This window comes from Hippopotamus amphibius, chromosome 5 (assembly GCF_030028045.1).
Source record: "Hippopotamus amphibius kiboko isolate mHipAmp2 chromosome 5, mHipAmp2.hap2, whole genome shotgun sequence".
In the NCBI taxonomy this organism is placed as follows: Eukaryota; Metazoa; Chordata; class Mammalia; order Artiodactyla; family Hippopotamidae; genus Hippopotamus; species Hippopotamus amphibius.
The window spans coordinates 100,602,986-100,619,081 of NC_080190.1; the positions used below are offsets into that span (position 1 = coordinate 100,602,986).

Genomic DNA, 16,096 nt, shown 5'->3' on the forward strand with positions numbered 1-16,096 from the left:
ACAACTTAAATCAACAATGAAGTTTTAATTCTCATTTATAAATTATTCACAGGGGTATTTTGACTCTCTAAAGCTCATAAACAGAATTCAAATCGTCCAAGCAGAAGTAATTTGCTGCCTTTAAGCCAAAGCCCTGACTAGCTAGAGAGTTGCCTCTAAGAATTAACCAGAAGGAAATCCTGATTAAACAACTAATTGGCTTGTCTACTAGCGAAAAGAAAAACAAAGTACATTTCTCTACCTCGAGGCACAGAGTCACAAAAACAAAGGTTTTCAGAATCACCTCAGAGATGTTTAAATCACTGACGATAAGATTTAACAAGGTGAAGCCTAGTGAAGGGAGCGATGAGAGTAAACAAGGTCCTGATCCAAGCAGCGATTCACAGCAACCCACGAAACAGGTACGCTCCCCACATCCCTAAATCAGTCTTGATTTGCATCATTTCTTGTCTGGGGAGGGATTTTAATAAATACTATGATATGTGATTCCGCTGCAGTTTTGCCTGCTACCATCTGGGTCATGGACTGTTTGTCTTTGGGGTTTATCCCCCTCGTTTTATATGTACTGCATATATTGGCTTTAAAATGGGTAATAAATGTTTAGAGACCCTATTATGATTTGGAAAAACGAAGTAAGACTTCTCCTTGGTGATTTTCACTTCTACCATCATCCAAAATGAAATTATTTCTCAAATATTAAACTGGTTATATGATCTAGTTCCAGCAGAGCATGTCAAACATCCTGGTCTTAGGAAACTACATTTTAACAGTAATTTTTCTAGACCAGGAGCTCCCAACATGGAGTATTTTGCACTCAGGATAATTGGCAATGTCTGAAAATATTCTTGGTTGTCACAGCTCAGGGGTAGGGAAGTTACTGGCATCTAGAGGGGAAAGGTCAGAGATGCTGCCAAATGTCCTAGAATGTACAGAGAATCTTTACAACATAGAATTATCCAGTTCAAAATTTTAATATTGCCAAAGTGAAAAAATCCTGCTCTGGATGAGTATTTTCATAAGTTTTAAGTTTGTTCATCTATAAAAAGAAGATAATACCTGCTTTGTAACTTAGTATACAAACTAGAGACAACATAGATAAAGCATATAGTAGAGAATTCCTGTGGCAATTATTATTGTTGTTGTCATTATTATTATTTTTAGTAATTTCTGTCCTTATGACAGATTGAAGTCCAAATGGTAATTATGTGATCAGTAATCACTTACAGCTATTTATAGAACAATTTTCATGAATTGCTCACTAGATTTACCTAAAAGCACTACAAAAGATTTTTAGAGCAAGAATTATTTTCTCATCTAAGAGAACTGGATGAGAGATGTCAAGTACAAACAGGAGGGTACCTCAGGGACTTGCATAGCATGGTCCAATGATTCAGGTTTAAATGAGCCTAGAGTATAAATAATACTGAGATTACATAATGTTGGCCCTGGAAAATCTGCCTTCCTTTTGTGATTAACACTGACTGTTTTTGCAGTAGAGAGAAGTGGAGATCATGACTTTATGAGTACCCTTGACTTCTTTCTAATTTTTTTGTCAAAATAATTTATCTCACACTTTAAAAGTTACTTATATGTTTAAAAACTTATAGAATATCACATATGTTGAGCTGGGTACTTTCCTTCAGCTAGCGTTGTTGTGTTTCTCTCTGGGAAGGTCATTACAGTGATGTTTGCCAACTTGCCACCTATCATGATTATTTTCCCACAGAGCACATAAAAATAGCTAATACGTTATTCTCTTGGAGAACATAATAGCTGACAGCATTACTATCTGCCAAGCAACGTGCTATCCCTTTCCAAGCACTATTGTATTGAATTCTCACAAGACCCGTGGACCCTGTTATAATTTGCTACTTACACACAACTTACAAATTGCAGAGTCTAGATTCGAACCCTGTTCTATCTGACTCTAGTGCCTGACAGCCAAATCACTAGGTTATATCGCTACAAAACAGAAGGCAAAAAGACCAGAAACTCAAAGAGCTTTCTTTCTTTCAGAAACACTAATCCTGGAGAGTTACTCAGACTAGATACAGGTAGAGCAGCTCTTAGGAACTTCCTGTGCCATTCCTGACAGCCATAATTTATGGATGTTAATCAGGACGTCTGCTGGCATCACATATCTTAAAAGTCATATTTGGGGAATTATTTGCAACTACTCTTTCCAATAACATGTCAGTAAAGGAAAAACAGTTTTTCTCCAGTTTCAAATATGCTAAATGTTAACAATGACACAAAGTTAAAACCCTATTTTCCTCTACAGAATATAACCTTTTAAAATGACATTTAAACTTGTTTCTGAAATACAAATAGATTGAGTCCTATAAAAAAAATCTAGGAATGAATAAATCAGTTTACATTGTATTTTGTGTCATTTAAATAGTTAATTCTCAAACCAAAATATCATAGGTAATTCAAATTTGTCAATAGCCATTAAATCAAAAACTGCAAACTCAGACTAGTCCAAACTCTCTCTCATACTCCCGATTAGGACACTATTCACATAAATCTACCTTTATGTATGCATAAAACTATGATGGAAATGTTCCTGAATAACATGATGTAAAAGTATTTGACTGAAGTCAGAAGGCTTTATCATTACTTCGTAATCTCTCCAGGGATCCATACTTTTCTAGCCACTTAATCAATTTCCTATTCAATAATATAAGAATAAAATAATAGCTGCCTTGCCTAACACATAGGAGGCTTAAATTAAATCATCTGATTAATTTGCTTTCCAGTTTAAAATGCAGTGTCTAAAAATAATGTCAAACTCCTTATCAAGGCTTAAAAGACTCCCAAGATCCCTTCCTACTTCACTAGCCTCACCTTCTCAACCTTTTTCCCTTCCAAGCACTTCTTTAGTCTCCCTTCGCCTACATGCACCTTAGGCTTTTGCTAAACATGCACCCACTGCCTGGAATATTTTCCATGCCTTGTCCATTGGAGAAACGAAAATCTCATCTTGATTTGTAAATTCAAGAGTCACTTCCATTTTAGTAGTGTGCTTCCTTTCCCTTCAACTCCAGAAGAGCTGACCACTCGACCTCTATGCCTCACTTCTAGCATCTGCAAACATTGTTGCATCATCTATAATATTTTGTGTCAGTTGCATTTGTATGTGTTTGTTCACCCTCAGAGACTGTGAGCAGCTCAGGAGTCAATCTTTCTATGCTCTAACCTTATATCTTGTATTACTCTGTCCTCATAGGAAAATCTTCAGGTATACACTGGCCACATCCAGTGAGATATACTTACATTTCAAAGGAAAGCTGAAATGTTCAGATAAATGATGAGGTAGAGGCAGATGAAACCATGGAATGAAAAAAGAAGAGAGCTATGAGTAAAGGCACCAAAGTGCTTTCTTCTCTCCATTATTTTACATTCTACCACTAAAGACCTAGACTGGGACCAATACTTGGGCTGTGGGAAGTGAGAACCAGAATTGGGAGAAACATATGCGAGGGAGATGCAACAACCACGGTGATGAAAACAGACTGTAGCCAACAAACTGTGGAGGCTGAAGTCGATTATTCAATAGTAGAGCCAAGAATATTTGTTTAAGTGCAAGAATTATCATTTTAGTATAAACAAATGATCAATTTTAATGACTGGCTTGATAATGGAATGAAAAACTGTTATATTTTACATTCAACTTCATTTTTATGTAAAATCACATGTACAATCTCTATTTTTTTCTCAAAGGAAGAAAACAAAAATGAAAAAATATCTCTCAAAACCAAGATGCCTCCAGTCGCAGCTGAAGAGTCACACACCAAAATCCAAGGTAAGAACCCAAATCTGTAGAAAAAAGAAAACTAAAAAGTAAAATGTATATTCCCCTGAAATGTATTGTCTGATGAAACACCTGTCCTTGACTTAGTAAAATACAGAGGGTCACACTTGAGATAATTTGAAGATCTGGATATTTATAAAAATTATTTCCTCATTCAGTCACTTATTCAATAGATGCTATTTTTTATCACCTACCATGTACAAGGCACTGGTCTGTGGTAAAGAATGTGGGCCAAGTTTGTGTTTACGTAAGTGTATAGTAAGCAATGCAGTTTCAGGTAAGTGTTATAAAAACAATAAAATAGATGTGGGTTGTACACGTTTAAAGGTTCTGTGCTCTTCTCCCTTGAAACTCCATTAGAAATCTCATTTACCACATTCATTTCTACACTGATGATTCCAAATTCATATCAGACCAATTTCTAAGACCCTGTTCAATATTTTCCAAGTAACCACTGGACAAATATACCCGTATGTTCTGCTGCCATCCTAAAGGAAGCATGTTTAAAATCGAATCCCTTATCTTCCCCTACAGATAAGCTCCCTCTCCTGATTTATTTCTATTCCTGGTTCTATCAATTTTTCAGTCTCTCAAAACCTCATTCATGTTTTATTCCTCTATCTAGGCTGTCCTATAAAGGAAATTAGTCACCAAATCTCCTTTCATAATGGCCCTCAAACCACTTTATTCCTTTCCAATCCCACCACCAATACTATCCTTATTAGTGACTCATGCCTACGTGACTCCCAGGCTCTAAGTGATTTCTTCTGCTTAAGACTATATTTCACCCAGTCTCTCCCCTTTTCATTCACCCCCGGCAGTGTTAGCAGATTACTTTCCATTAATCACTGTTTGGATCTCACATCTCTGCTAGTCTCTTCTAAATAACCTTAAATGCCTCAATGTTGCCTGCAGGACAAAATCTAAATTACTCCACCTGACTTTGTAGGATCTAATGAAATCTATTCCCAGCCCCTCTTTCTAGCCCTTCTCTCCTATTTCTCCTGAGTATTAACGCCACACTATCACCAAGAAAACATAAAAATGATAGAAGAATCACTAGAACAGAATATGCTGCTGTTAAATAATGAAAACATACAATTATTGTTATAAAACTACAGTAAATATTTTTGCTTTTCATCTATTAGACAAAGGTCTATGCATGATAAAATTTTTAATTACTCTATTTTTACTAGAACAAACTTTTCGGCTGAGGCACAATTTTTTTCACTAGCCAAAATTTCTATCTCTAAGGAGGAAAAATAAGAAACACAGGAAAATTACAAGCAAGATTGTAAATAAAGAAGCAAATCACAAGAAAGGTTGTAAGTAAACAAATTCCTCCATAGGAATAACCCCACAATCAAATTCTGAAGAAATGGTCCCATTGTCATTATACTTGACTGCTCTTATTTAAAAGAAAAACAAAGAACCTAGGTGAAGATAGGTTAATAACTTAAGAGAAAAATGTAGAATAATCTTGAATAACTGGAGGAAAACAATATGTTCCCAGTTTGGAAGGTAACATTATAAAGGTAAGATCTATTTTTGTAACTAATTCATATTTCTATATTCATGATTTCCTTTCTACCCATTTTCAACAATATATTTTTAAAAGGGGGGGAGAAAATTCACTTTAGTTTTCTTGATTTTATTCATTTATTTACTTATTTATTTTGAAGTATAGCTCTAGGTTTTTATTGTTATGATTAGAATGTGATGCAAGTAAGTATTCACTTACTTGTTTCTATATAGATCAGCTGCTTTCTCCATTATCTTTCTCTTGCATTTTCATCTCAGCCAAGAAGACAGCAAAACAGTGTTTTCCAAATAGTCAGCATTTAGTTACCTGAGGAGAAAGAAAAAAAAAAAAAGTAAATGTTCTGCAATGTTTTTCAACATGAATGCTGTTTAATATTACCTCTTAACTGATTACTAAAGCTAGACTCTTCAGTTGTTAGATTATCTGATTTAAAATATTTACAACTATGTATCACTGAAAGGGAAGTATTTAATAATCATAAGGGCACCATTTCTGATAAAAGCTCACATATATGTAACTTCCACAGATAGTAAGACCCCTATAACAAGAGGATATAATTTTTTAAAAAAATGTGTTCTTGACATCTTTTTTTTCCCTCCTACCTTAACAAAAAGAAAACATCAACCAAAAGACACCTCTCCTGATCCCACTTCCTCTTTGGCTATTGCCTCATTGCCACATTCTCCTTCAGAGTAAGACTGCTTGAAATAGCTATCTATACTTGTAGTCGCTGAATCCTGTTGTTCCTTTTATTTTTAATTTTTTTATTGAAGTATAGTTGATTTACAATGCTGTAATTGTAATTGTAAATTAATTACTGCTATACAGCAAAGTGACTCAGTTATACATATATATACATTCTTTTTCATTATGGTTTATCACAAGATATTGAATATAATTCCCCATGCTATATAGTAGGACTTTATTGTTTTTTATTGTAGGTATACCAGTTTGCATCTGCTAATCCCAAACTCCCAATCCATCCCACCCCTCTCCCCCTTGGCAACCACCAGTCTACTCTCTATGTCCCTGATTCTGTTTCTGTTTCATAGACAGGTTTATTTGTGTCATAATTTAGCCACATATAAGTGATATCATATGGTATTTGGCCCTCTCTTTCTGACTTACTTTACTTAGTATGATAATCTCTAGGTCCCTCCATGTTGCTGCAAATGGCATTATTTTGTTCTTTTTATGGCTGAGTAGTATTCCATTGTATGTATGTACCACATCTTCCTTATCCATTTGTTGATAGACATTTAGGTTTTTTCCATGTCTTGGCCACTGTAGATAATGCTACTATGAACATAAAGGTGCATGTACCTTTTTGAATTATAGTTTTGTCCAGATATATGCCCAGGAGTGGGACTGCTGAATCTTATGGTAATTCTATGTTTAGTTTTCTCAGGAACCTCCATACTGTTTTCCACAGTGGCTGCACCAACTTATATTCCCACCGACAGTGTAGGAGGGTTCCCTTTTCTCCACACCCTGTTCAGCTCTTGATATCTTTTTATCGACTATATTAGTTATTCTTCAAATTTTTTCAAAAGGAGTAGAATGTTCTTCTGTATATCATATAAGAATTTTCATTGCATACAATGAACTGTACTTAACAAATGGAAGTACTGAGGAAAAGAGAAACACCCTGCAGTAGAAATCAAATCTACATAAGCCAAAGGAAGAAGAAAATCACAGAATTGTCAAGAAAATTCAAACTATAATTCTGTTTTATTATGTTATTTTAATTTTTTATCAAAGTATAGTTGATTTCCAATGTTGTGTTAGTTTCTGGTGTATAGAAAAGTGATTCAGTTATACATATATATATATCCATTTTCATATTCTTTTCCATTATAGTTTATCACAGTATATTGAATGTGTCATAGAGCAGGACCTTGTTGTTTATCTACTTTATATATACTACTTTGTATCTGCTAATCCCAAACTCCTAACTTATCCCTCCCCCAGCACCTTACCTCTTTAGTAACCGTAAGTTTCTTTTCTATGTCTGTCTGTTTCTATTTCATAAATAAGTATATTTGTGTCATATTTAAGATTCCACATATAAGTGATACCATATGGTATTTGTCTTTCTTTTTCTGACTTACTTCACTTAGTATGGTAATCTCTAGGTCCCTCCGTGTTGCTGCAAATGGCATTGTTTCATTCTTTTTTATGACTGAGTAGTATTCCATTGTGTATATGTACCACATCTTCTTTATCCATTCATCTGTAGGTTGACATTTATGTTGCTTCCATGTCTTGGCTATTGTTAATAATGTGGCTGTGATTAGGGTGCATGCATCTTTTTGAATTGGTGTTTTTGTTATTTCCAGAATTGCTGGATCATATGGTAATTCTATTTTTAGTTTTCTCAGGAACCTCCATACTGTTCTCTGTAGTGGCTGCATCAATTTACATTCCCACCAACAGTGTAGGAGGGTTCTCTTTTCTCCACACTCTCTCCAGCATTTGTTATTTGTAGACTTTTTAATGATGGCCATTCTGACTGGTGTGAAGTGATGCCTCATTGTAGTTTTGATTTGCATTTCTCTAATAATTAGCCATGTTGAGCATCTTTTTGTTTGCCTATTAGCTATCTGTATATCTTCTTTGGAGAAATGTCTATTTAGGTCTTCTGCCTGTTTTTTGATTGGATTGTTTGTTTTCCCTTATTGAGTTCTATAAGCTGTTTGTATATTTTGGAAATTAAGCCCTTGTCAGTCACATTGTTTGCAAGTATTTTCTCTCAGTCCATAGGCTGTCTTTTTGTTTTGTTTATGGTTTCCTTTGCTGTGTACAAGTTTTATTTGGCTCCATTTGTTTATTTTTGCTTTTATTTCTGTTGCCTTGGGAGCCTGACCTAGGGAAACATTGGTAGGATTTATGTCAGAGAATATTTGCCTATGTTCTCTTCTAGGAGTTTTATGGTGTCATGTCTTGTGTTTAAGTATTTAGGTCACTTTGAGTTTATTTTTGTGCATGATGTGAGGGTGTGTTCTAACTTCATTCATTTACATGCAGCTGTCCAAATTTCCCAAATTACTTGCTGAAGAGATTATCTTTTCTTCATTGTATATTCTTGTCTCCTTGTGGAAGATTGACCATAGGTACGTGGGTTTCTTTATGGGCGTTCTTCTGTTCCATTGATCCATATGTCTGTTTCTGTGCCAATACCACACTGTTTTGATTACTGTAGCTTTATAGTACTGTCTAAAGTCTAGGAGGATTATGCCTCATGCTTTGTTCCTTTTCCTCAGGATTGCTTTGGCAATTCTGGGTCATTTATGGTTCCATATAAATTTTAGGATTATTTGTTCTAGTTCTGTAGAAAAGGTCATGGGTAATTTGATAGGGATAGCATTAAATCTGTAGATGGCTTTGGGTAATATGCCCATTTTAACAATGTTGATTTTTACAATCCAAGAGGATAGTATATCTTTCCATTTCTTTAAATCATCTTCAATTTCCTTTATCAATGTTTTATAGTTCTCAGCATATGTCTTTCACCATGTTGGTCAGGTTCATTCTTGAGTACTTTATTCTTTGATGAGATTTTAGTATTATGAGTTATTTTATAATAGTGATGGTTTCAAATCTGTAGTCCTCACATAAAAATATAACAATAATGGCATGAAACCAAGGATCACATCTTTGGGATTACAAGTTTATTCTTATTCTTGTTATATTTTATTCAAAGTGTATTTGTAAGCTTAATTTTTCATGGCTGGTAATAAAAACTCTTTCGTGGAAGCTTCATTTAAAAGAGGAGCTATTTGAGTAGGAAAGAAAAAAAAATAGCTTCATTTAAATGTGCAGACTTAGCATGTCTTCAAAAACTTTAATAAAAATAACAGTTATATTTAAGATATTTTGTTTTGAAAAAGCAAAAGCAAAATTATTACTGTTTAAAGATAGCCTCTTATATATGGTTGGTATTTTTGTGTTCTTCACTTCAAAACATGCAGGTGCGATTTCATAACATCTGCAGATGTTGATTTCTGATTATAGAACTCTTATCTTCTGCAGAGCATGATTTAATTTCTATCTGCCATGGAAATGAAGAATGCAACATATTTTGGATTCAAATAAAGATAACTTACTAAAGTCCTCTTTTGATTACAATCATCTTTCTTAGTCTTCCTCTTCACTTATATTACATTAAATGCTTCTTTCAATTAATGTTTTGGTACCAGCAGAGGATATGTAAATGACTTACCTAGTGATTTATGATGCCATAAAGTGACTCTAATTGTGTGGAAGTGGATCAAAGTTAGGTGCCCATAGCTAGTATGGTGTGGTAGGCTGAATAATGCCCCCTCAAGATATCCACACCCTAATCCCAAAAACCTATGAATTTGTAACCTTACATGGAAAAAAAATTGCTGATGTGATTATATTAAAGATTTTGAGATGGGAAGATAATGCAGAATGTAGTCAAAGGGTCATTGTAAGAAGAAGGCAAAGAGGGCCAAAGGAGAAGAAGAAGATGGGATGATGTAAGCAGAGGTTGGATTGATGCATTCTGAAGATGGGGGAAGGGACCATGAACCAAGGAATGTGGGCAGCCTCTACAAGCTGGAAAAGATGAGGAAACAGATTTTCTCCTAAAGTTTCTAGAAGGAATGCAGCCTATCTTGGACTTCAGACTTACGGGACTGTAAGTGAGCAAATCTGTGTTGCTTTAAGCCATTAAATTTGTGGTAATTTGCTGCAGCAGTAGAAAACTAACATATATGACTTTAAAATACTCCAAACTTTTAAAAGTCACAATTAAGAAAATGAAATTTTCAATCCAAACAATCATGCAATTAATACTAAATTTTATACTAGAAAGAGCATTTGTTTTAGAGTTTGACACCTCTGAATTCAAATTATAACTCTGTTGCTTACTAGTTTTGTGTGACCTTATTCAAGATATTTAACATCTCTGACTCTTAGCTTCCTTGTGTGTAAAATAAGCATAATACTGTCATCCACTAAGTGGTGGATATGAATTTAGTTAATATACACAAAGCATTTAGCATCAAGCTTGGTAAATTCCAATGTTGATAGAACTCAGCATAAATGAGGATCATGTGTGCCCTGTCTAAAGAGCCCAGAGGCCACTCAGCTCCTACCAGTCGCTGCCATGTGGGGATGAGGGTAAAGTGCTGCAAGACATTTCATCTTCTGTCTAGAGAGACTTCAAATACAAATCTTAACTTGAAATTTCCCAGTTTTTAAGTGTTGACTTCTTTTTTGTTTAAATATTCTCTTTTTTTAAATCATTGAAAGAAAAACTGAATTGTTGTCAAATTTAGCACATCCTACCATTCTGTGGCCTCTAACAAACCACATGGAGTTACTCCATGTAGTTCAAACCTGTGAACATTGACAGCCCTCAACAAGATGTTTTTAGTTATCCTCTTACTCTTCCCTTCTTCTCCTCTCATGCCCTCCAGCCTAGACTTTGTGTTGCAAACAGACTACAAGTGTGGGGTCCTGCCTGCACCTTCTGGGCCAAATAGCTCTCCACAGCCAAGATCCCAGCGTTCCAGGTACAGCACACTTTCAGGTCTGCAGAGGCCTCCCAGGCCTTGCCAGTCCCCCATCATCTATCCAAATTGACCTAGCCTACATCTCAGCCAACTCTTAGTATGAACAGAAATCCAGAAAGCTAAAAACTGCTCTAGAGCTAAAACTGCTCTAAAAAATAAATTATATTAATTTTTTAAATATAGACAGAAAAGAAAGGAGGAACAGGCCTCCCCGTCTCCTCCTTGGGCCCACGCCACTCATCCCTTGGGTACTCCTGGACCCGCTGGAGCTGGACTTCAGCAGGTGGTGCCCGAACAGGGACCCAAAGGATGAGGAACTGAGGCTGAGTGAGTCTGGGGAACTTCCCTGAAGTCAAACACTCTGGAGCCCTCTGCCTGAGGCCAAGAGGCCTCAGGATGTTGTGACTTCTCTTTTCTGAACATCAATAAAATTCAATTTAGAAGTGAAGTTTCTATCTTCAACGCTGTCTTAAGGGACCAATGAAAAATAATGACACTGTGGCAGCTGTCCTCACTCCACACTTGCTGGGTTGTCCTGGACCCTGCACTGTTTTAGGGAAAGCCCAGCGAAGAGGATGGGATTCAGATCTAAGCATTCCTGGCTCCAAAGCTCACTTGCTCTGCCACTGAACTACGCTTCCTCTCCAACTGGAATGAGAAAGAGCTGGGTGAGAATCCTGCTTCTGCTGTTTATTAGTTGTGTGGCCTTGGGCCCCCAAGTCACTTAACCTCGCTTAAGCCTGTTTTCTTGTTTGTACAGCTGTTAGGGAACCCACTGGCCAAAACTGCCCATCGTGGCCAGGCCTGATAGTAACCACGTGCATGAGTTCTCTTAGGACAGGAGGTGCTGGTAAGGAACATGGAACTAACAAGCTACCACCACTGGGAAGAATTCGGGAAGGGTCAAAAGGAGAGAGGAGTTTCCAGTCCACGTGTCCTACCAACCTCCCAGAATCCTTCTCGCTGGAATCCATCTTGGCTGAGCGATGCGTGCGCCACCAGGAAGGACCCTGAGTCAGAATGATTGGCCAGAGACAACCTGGAAACCAATCCCATTATCATAAAACCCAAGACTGCGAGCCACGTGGCAGCGCAGTCCTCCTGGGTTCCCTTCCCCTGCTGCTCTCTGCCCGGGCGCCCCTTCCCAGTAAAGTCTCTTTCTTGGACCCTGGAAGGGGCCTCCTTCCTCCAACACTATGGGGCTAGCAAGGGCACCTATCTTCCAGGTGCTTAGGAAGGGCAGATCACAGTTCCAACCTGGCATACAGTAGGAGCTTCTATTTTCCACAAATGTCAAACCCTTACCCCTCATCTCCTAGGCTGGGGCAGAGATTCTCACATGTTATTATCTTCAGACCCTTCTGTGGCGAGGACAGGGGACAGGAGGGATGATAGGACCCCATCCTACGGGGACTCTTTAGGGTCGATGTGGGGTTCTGTATGTTGGACCTGTCCAGGGAATTCGGATGCCTGCAGTTCTTCTAGCTGGCTTCAAATAACTCTGGGTAGTTGTTAGATCCAGTGCTAGAAATGTAAGCTTTTCAAGACAAGTAGGATGTGAATGGCCTTTACAAATGTTTTGAGCCTTCCCTGCCCTGGCCTCCAACTGTGTCTGTGTATCCTCCCTTTCTCTCTAGCCTAATCTATCTTTATCTTCCCTTTCTTCCTAATACCCTCCCCTGACTCTTCCCTTTTCTTGCTTCCTGGCTTCCTCCCCACCTCTTGGTGCACCCTCCCCTGAGCTCAGTCTGCATTCCTAGCTGCCAGCCATTTCTCTGCCAGTCCTTGCCCTTTCCTCTACTTGACAGGAAGGCTCAGATCAAAAATCACCTCCTCCAGGATGCCTGTCAAGCTCTCTTGTCTATTTCTTTTGTCTAGCACTTTGCAGGTGCCTTTCTTATTGTTCAAATTATGTAGTCGTGTGAGATGCTTTTCCTGGCTGGAGTCTACCTGGTAGACTCATGGTCCATGTGTAAAATCTTTTGAGGAAATGCGCACTCTCCTTCACTCTCCAACCCTCCCATCCCCCCACCTCCCGCCAGGATCCAAGGCTTTATTCAGCTTCGCAAAGGGTTGTAGAGCAAGATGAAGAGAGGAAGACAAGCTCACAGACTTTGCACAGAGGCTGAGAAGCCTGGGAAGTAAGAGAAGACCAGGAGATGGGGGCACTCCTGAAAAGTCAGCCAATAGACTATTCTGAGGTTGGCGGGGGGGGTGGATGGTTCCTACAGCTTTTGCCGACAGCAGCCCTGCAAAAACTCATTGGAAATGAAACTGCTAGGTGGTGTTTTGGGGGGTCCTGAAGAACTCCTGTTCTTTATGTCTCAGCACAGAAAGAATTCAGTGAGAGGCAAAGTGATAGATAAGAAGTGCTTTATTAGAATAGGACGCTTGTGAGGCTTACAAACGGGTGGGCAAGAGGGTGCCGTGCCCTGAGAACTTAGTGGGCTACATTTTTATAATCAAAGAAAAAGTAGGGAGGGGGAAAAGACCACCTTCTTCCTCATTCTTGAGTAGAGGTCACACTTCCATCATTAGTTCCTCTTCTATGTCAGGTGGAGTTTTCTTGTCCCTACGTGGTAAAGCCTGCACTGTCATGGCACTATGGAAAAATTATTTCAGGTCTCAGTACAATGAAGGTCTTTCACTATGAAAAGTCATCTTTCCATAAAGTATTGTTCTTATGTGTGCAGAGAGCATGTCCTAGGAGTTATTAGCTTACTGAGCTCACTGGGCACAGTGTGGGTCTCATTCCACCACTGTTTTATTGTTTGGGGGCATGCCATGCTTCTGTGGCATGGTGTTGTTGCTAAGCAAGGCTGCTTGGTTTTGTGGTTAAACAAACCTGCTTTCTTGGGTAATTGTTAACCTTACAGGGGTCTCCCATACTTGTTTTTCTGCTTCTAATCCCTTAGTGGGATTAACTGTTTAATCAGCTACTTTGTCCCTTCACCCTGTCCCTATCAGAATAACTGAGGGATGTTACAAGCTCCATTAGCAGGGAGGGTGTGTTTCTGCCAAGCGGGTGAGGCTCTTGCTGTACCAATTATGACCAGAAACACTGTCCTTTTGCCAAGATAACTGGATTTCCCTAGTAGATCTCTTACTTTCCACTTTGTTTAAATTAAGTTTAACACTGAGAACACTTTGCCTCTATGTCCTTAGTTCTAAATCTTCCTGCTCAACCATGAACCCTAGTGAAAGCATTCAGCAGTCAGACTCATCCAGCATAAAGCTGAGGATGGGGTGGTTCTTGTGGGGCCCTATTGAGGCAGGTCAATAACAAACACAGGAAAGGACAAGGCAAACATAGGAAAATGAAGCCCCAGGGAATAAATAACTTATGGCCTCTTTCACAAGATCCCACCATGGGCAGCGCAAACATCTGGGTCAAAGAGAGAAGGAAAAACTAACGTATGCACTCTGGCTTCTGTACATTGCTTCTGCATAGATAAACATAGCTACAGGCTCCCAAAAGTGCGGGAACTGGTCTATAAAAGGAGAAGCTTTCCTTTGGTTTTGGGCTCAGTCTTTGGATGTGAATCCACTGGGCCTGTACTGGTACAATAAACATTGCGTCCTGCATTAAAAAAAAAAAAAAAAAAAAAAAAAAAAAGGAGGGAAAATCCTAGCTTATTTAAACAAGAGACCATTCTTTAGTCCTTGGTAGTAACGATTAACTTATTCAGCTTAACTGGTCTCATGTGGAATAGAAAAATAGGCAGACTATCTACTGAAATTTATTTACAAGTATCAGTAAAGGCTTCCCTGTGTAAGAGCAAACAGCCTGACTGGCGTGCATGAGAGGAACTACTATGGCTAATTTTAGCAGTACTGTCCACTCTGTTACTATTGGTCCTATTCAACAGCCAAAGGGTAAGGTGGGAATATAGAAACTACAACAACAAAAAAATGAATGAAACTTTTTTATCAGAATTACTCAAGCATATTTCTCTGCTTCATCCCAAAAGAAATAGTCTTATATAGTATACAATTAGAATTATAGAACTCAATAAGAAATATTCCTTCAAAAAAGATACCTAATGTGATGATAAACAAAAGAAATGAGAAACAAATAAACTTAACATGTGAAATATCTGAAAACTTAATCTAGAAAAAAGATAAATATCATGTGCTTTATAGTTTGAAATGATGAAGAAAATTCCCAACCATGCTGGGTTGGCAAGGGACAGAGGCATAATCAGGGCACCTTGGGTGGCAAGGGCTCATTGTCAGAAAACCTGTGGACAAGTGGAACTGAAAAATTGTTCAGGGGATGGAGGAAGCCCTAGGAGCTAATTACTGTCGCTGACCCTTGTTCACAGTCAGCACTGCTTCGTTTCTCAAGACTGTTGTGTTTCTCTCTACATATCTTCTCTGGACTGCTCTCTCTCCATCTACTCACTTCCCAGTCCATATTCCAGAGAGAGCAGCCTGCCTGACCTAGATAACAACCATTGTTCCCACTAGCCAGAGCCTTCATGGTGACCATACCAGTCACCAGCCTGCTGTGGACAGCCTCCTTCTCCAGGTCAGGTGCCCAGCTGTGTGCACAATCAGGAACCATTGCTGCATGGGATACAGCAGGGACGGAGAGAGCTATATCAGCTAAATGGAGAAGTTAGGCAGAGAAATCATACTCCATTTTAAATATCAAACAGAAGAGCAGACTATGATAAAATACCTCAGTTTCCACTTATTTTTTAAACTAAAAACTTGAGATGGTAACCAATGTGGGTGTTTTCACTTTTTTCTTTTATTTCTTTTGGATAAAATGCCATTTTTTTTGCAGTTTGCATGATTTAAATATATTTGCATAATTCAATTCCATCAAAATCTATGTTTTTAGGCTTCTTTCTGCTAAAGAAAATATCTGATTTGCAGGAAATCGTATTCTGCTTTCCTTATCCCTGAAACCCTTTTAAGTAAATAGAAGTTCCTGTATGCCCCACATACATCAGTGCTGTGCAGACCTGAAGGAATTAATATATATTTTTTGGAAAAAAGATCATTTTAATTTACCCTAGTCTGGCTGGTAGAACACTTTATATTTATATTGCATTTTTCTCAAACAGAGTCTTTATCTAATCCTCACAGAAATCCCCATGATAAAAGTGTTTCTCATTTTATGGATGAGGAAACTGTTATAGAAAAGCAACTTATCGAGAGTCACCCAGAGAATTAGTGATGTTAGGA

General features: G+C 37.9%; 1 protein-coding gene across 1 annotated transcript in view; it reads left to right on the plus strand.

Moving 5' to 3' along the window:
- The first annotated feature begins 290 nt into the window (after positions 1–290).
- CNGB3 (cyclic nucleotide gated channel subunit beta 3) overlaps positions 291–16,096 on the plus strand; it is a 141,809-nt gene continuing 126,003 nt past the window's right edge. The window contains exons 1-2 of the mRNA XM_057737482.1: positions 291–401; positions 3,724–3,805. Of these exons, the coding sequence (XP_057593465.1) occupies positions 291–401; positions 3,724–3,805 (193 nt within the window). The remainder of the gene's footprint in view (positions 402–3,723; positions 3,806–16,096) is intronic.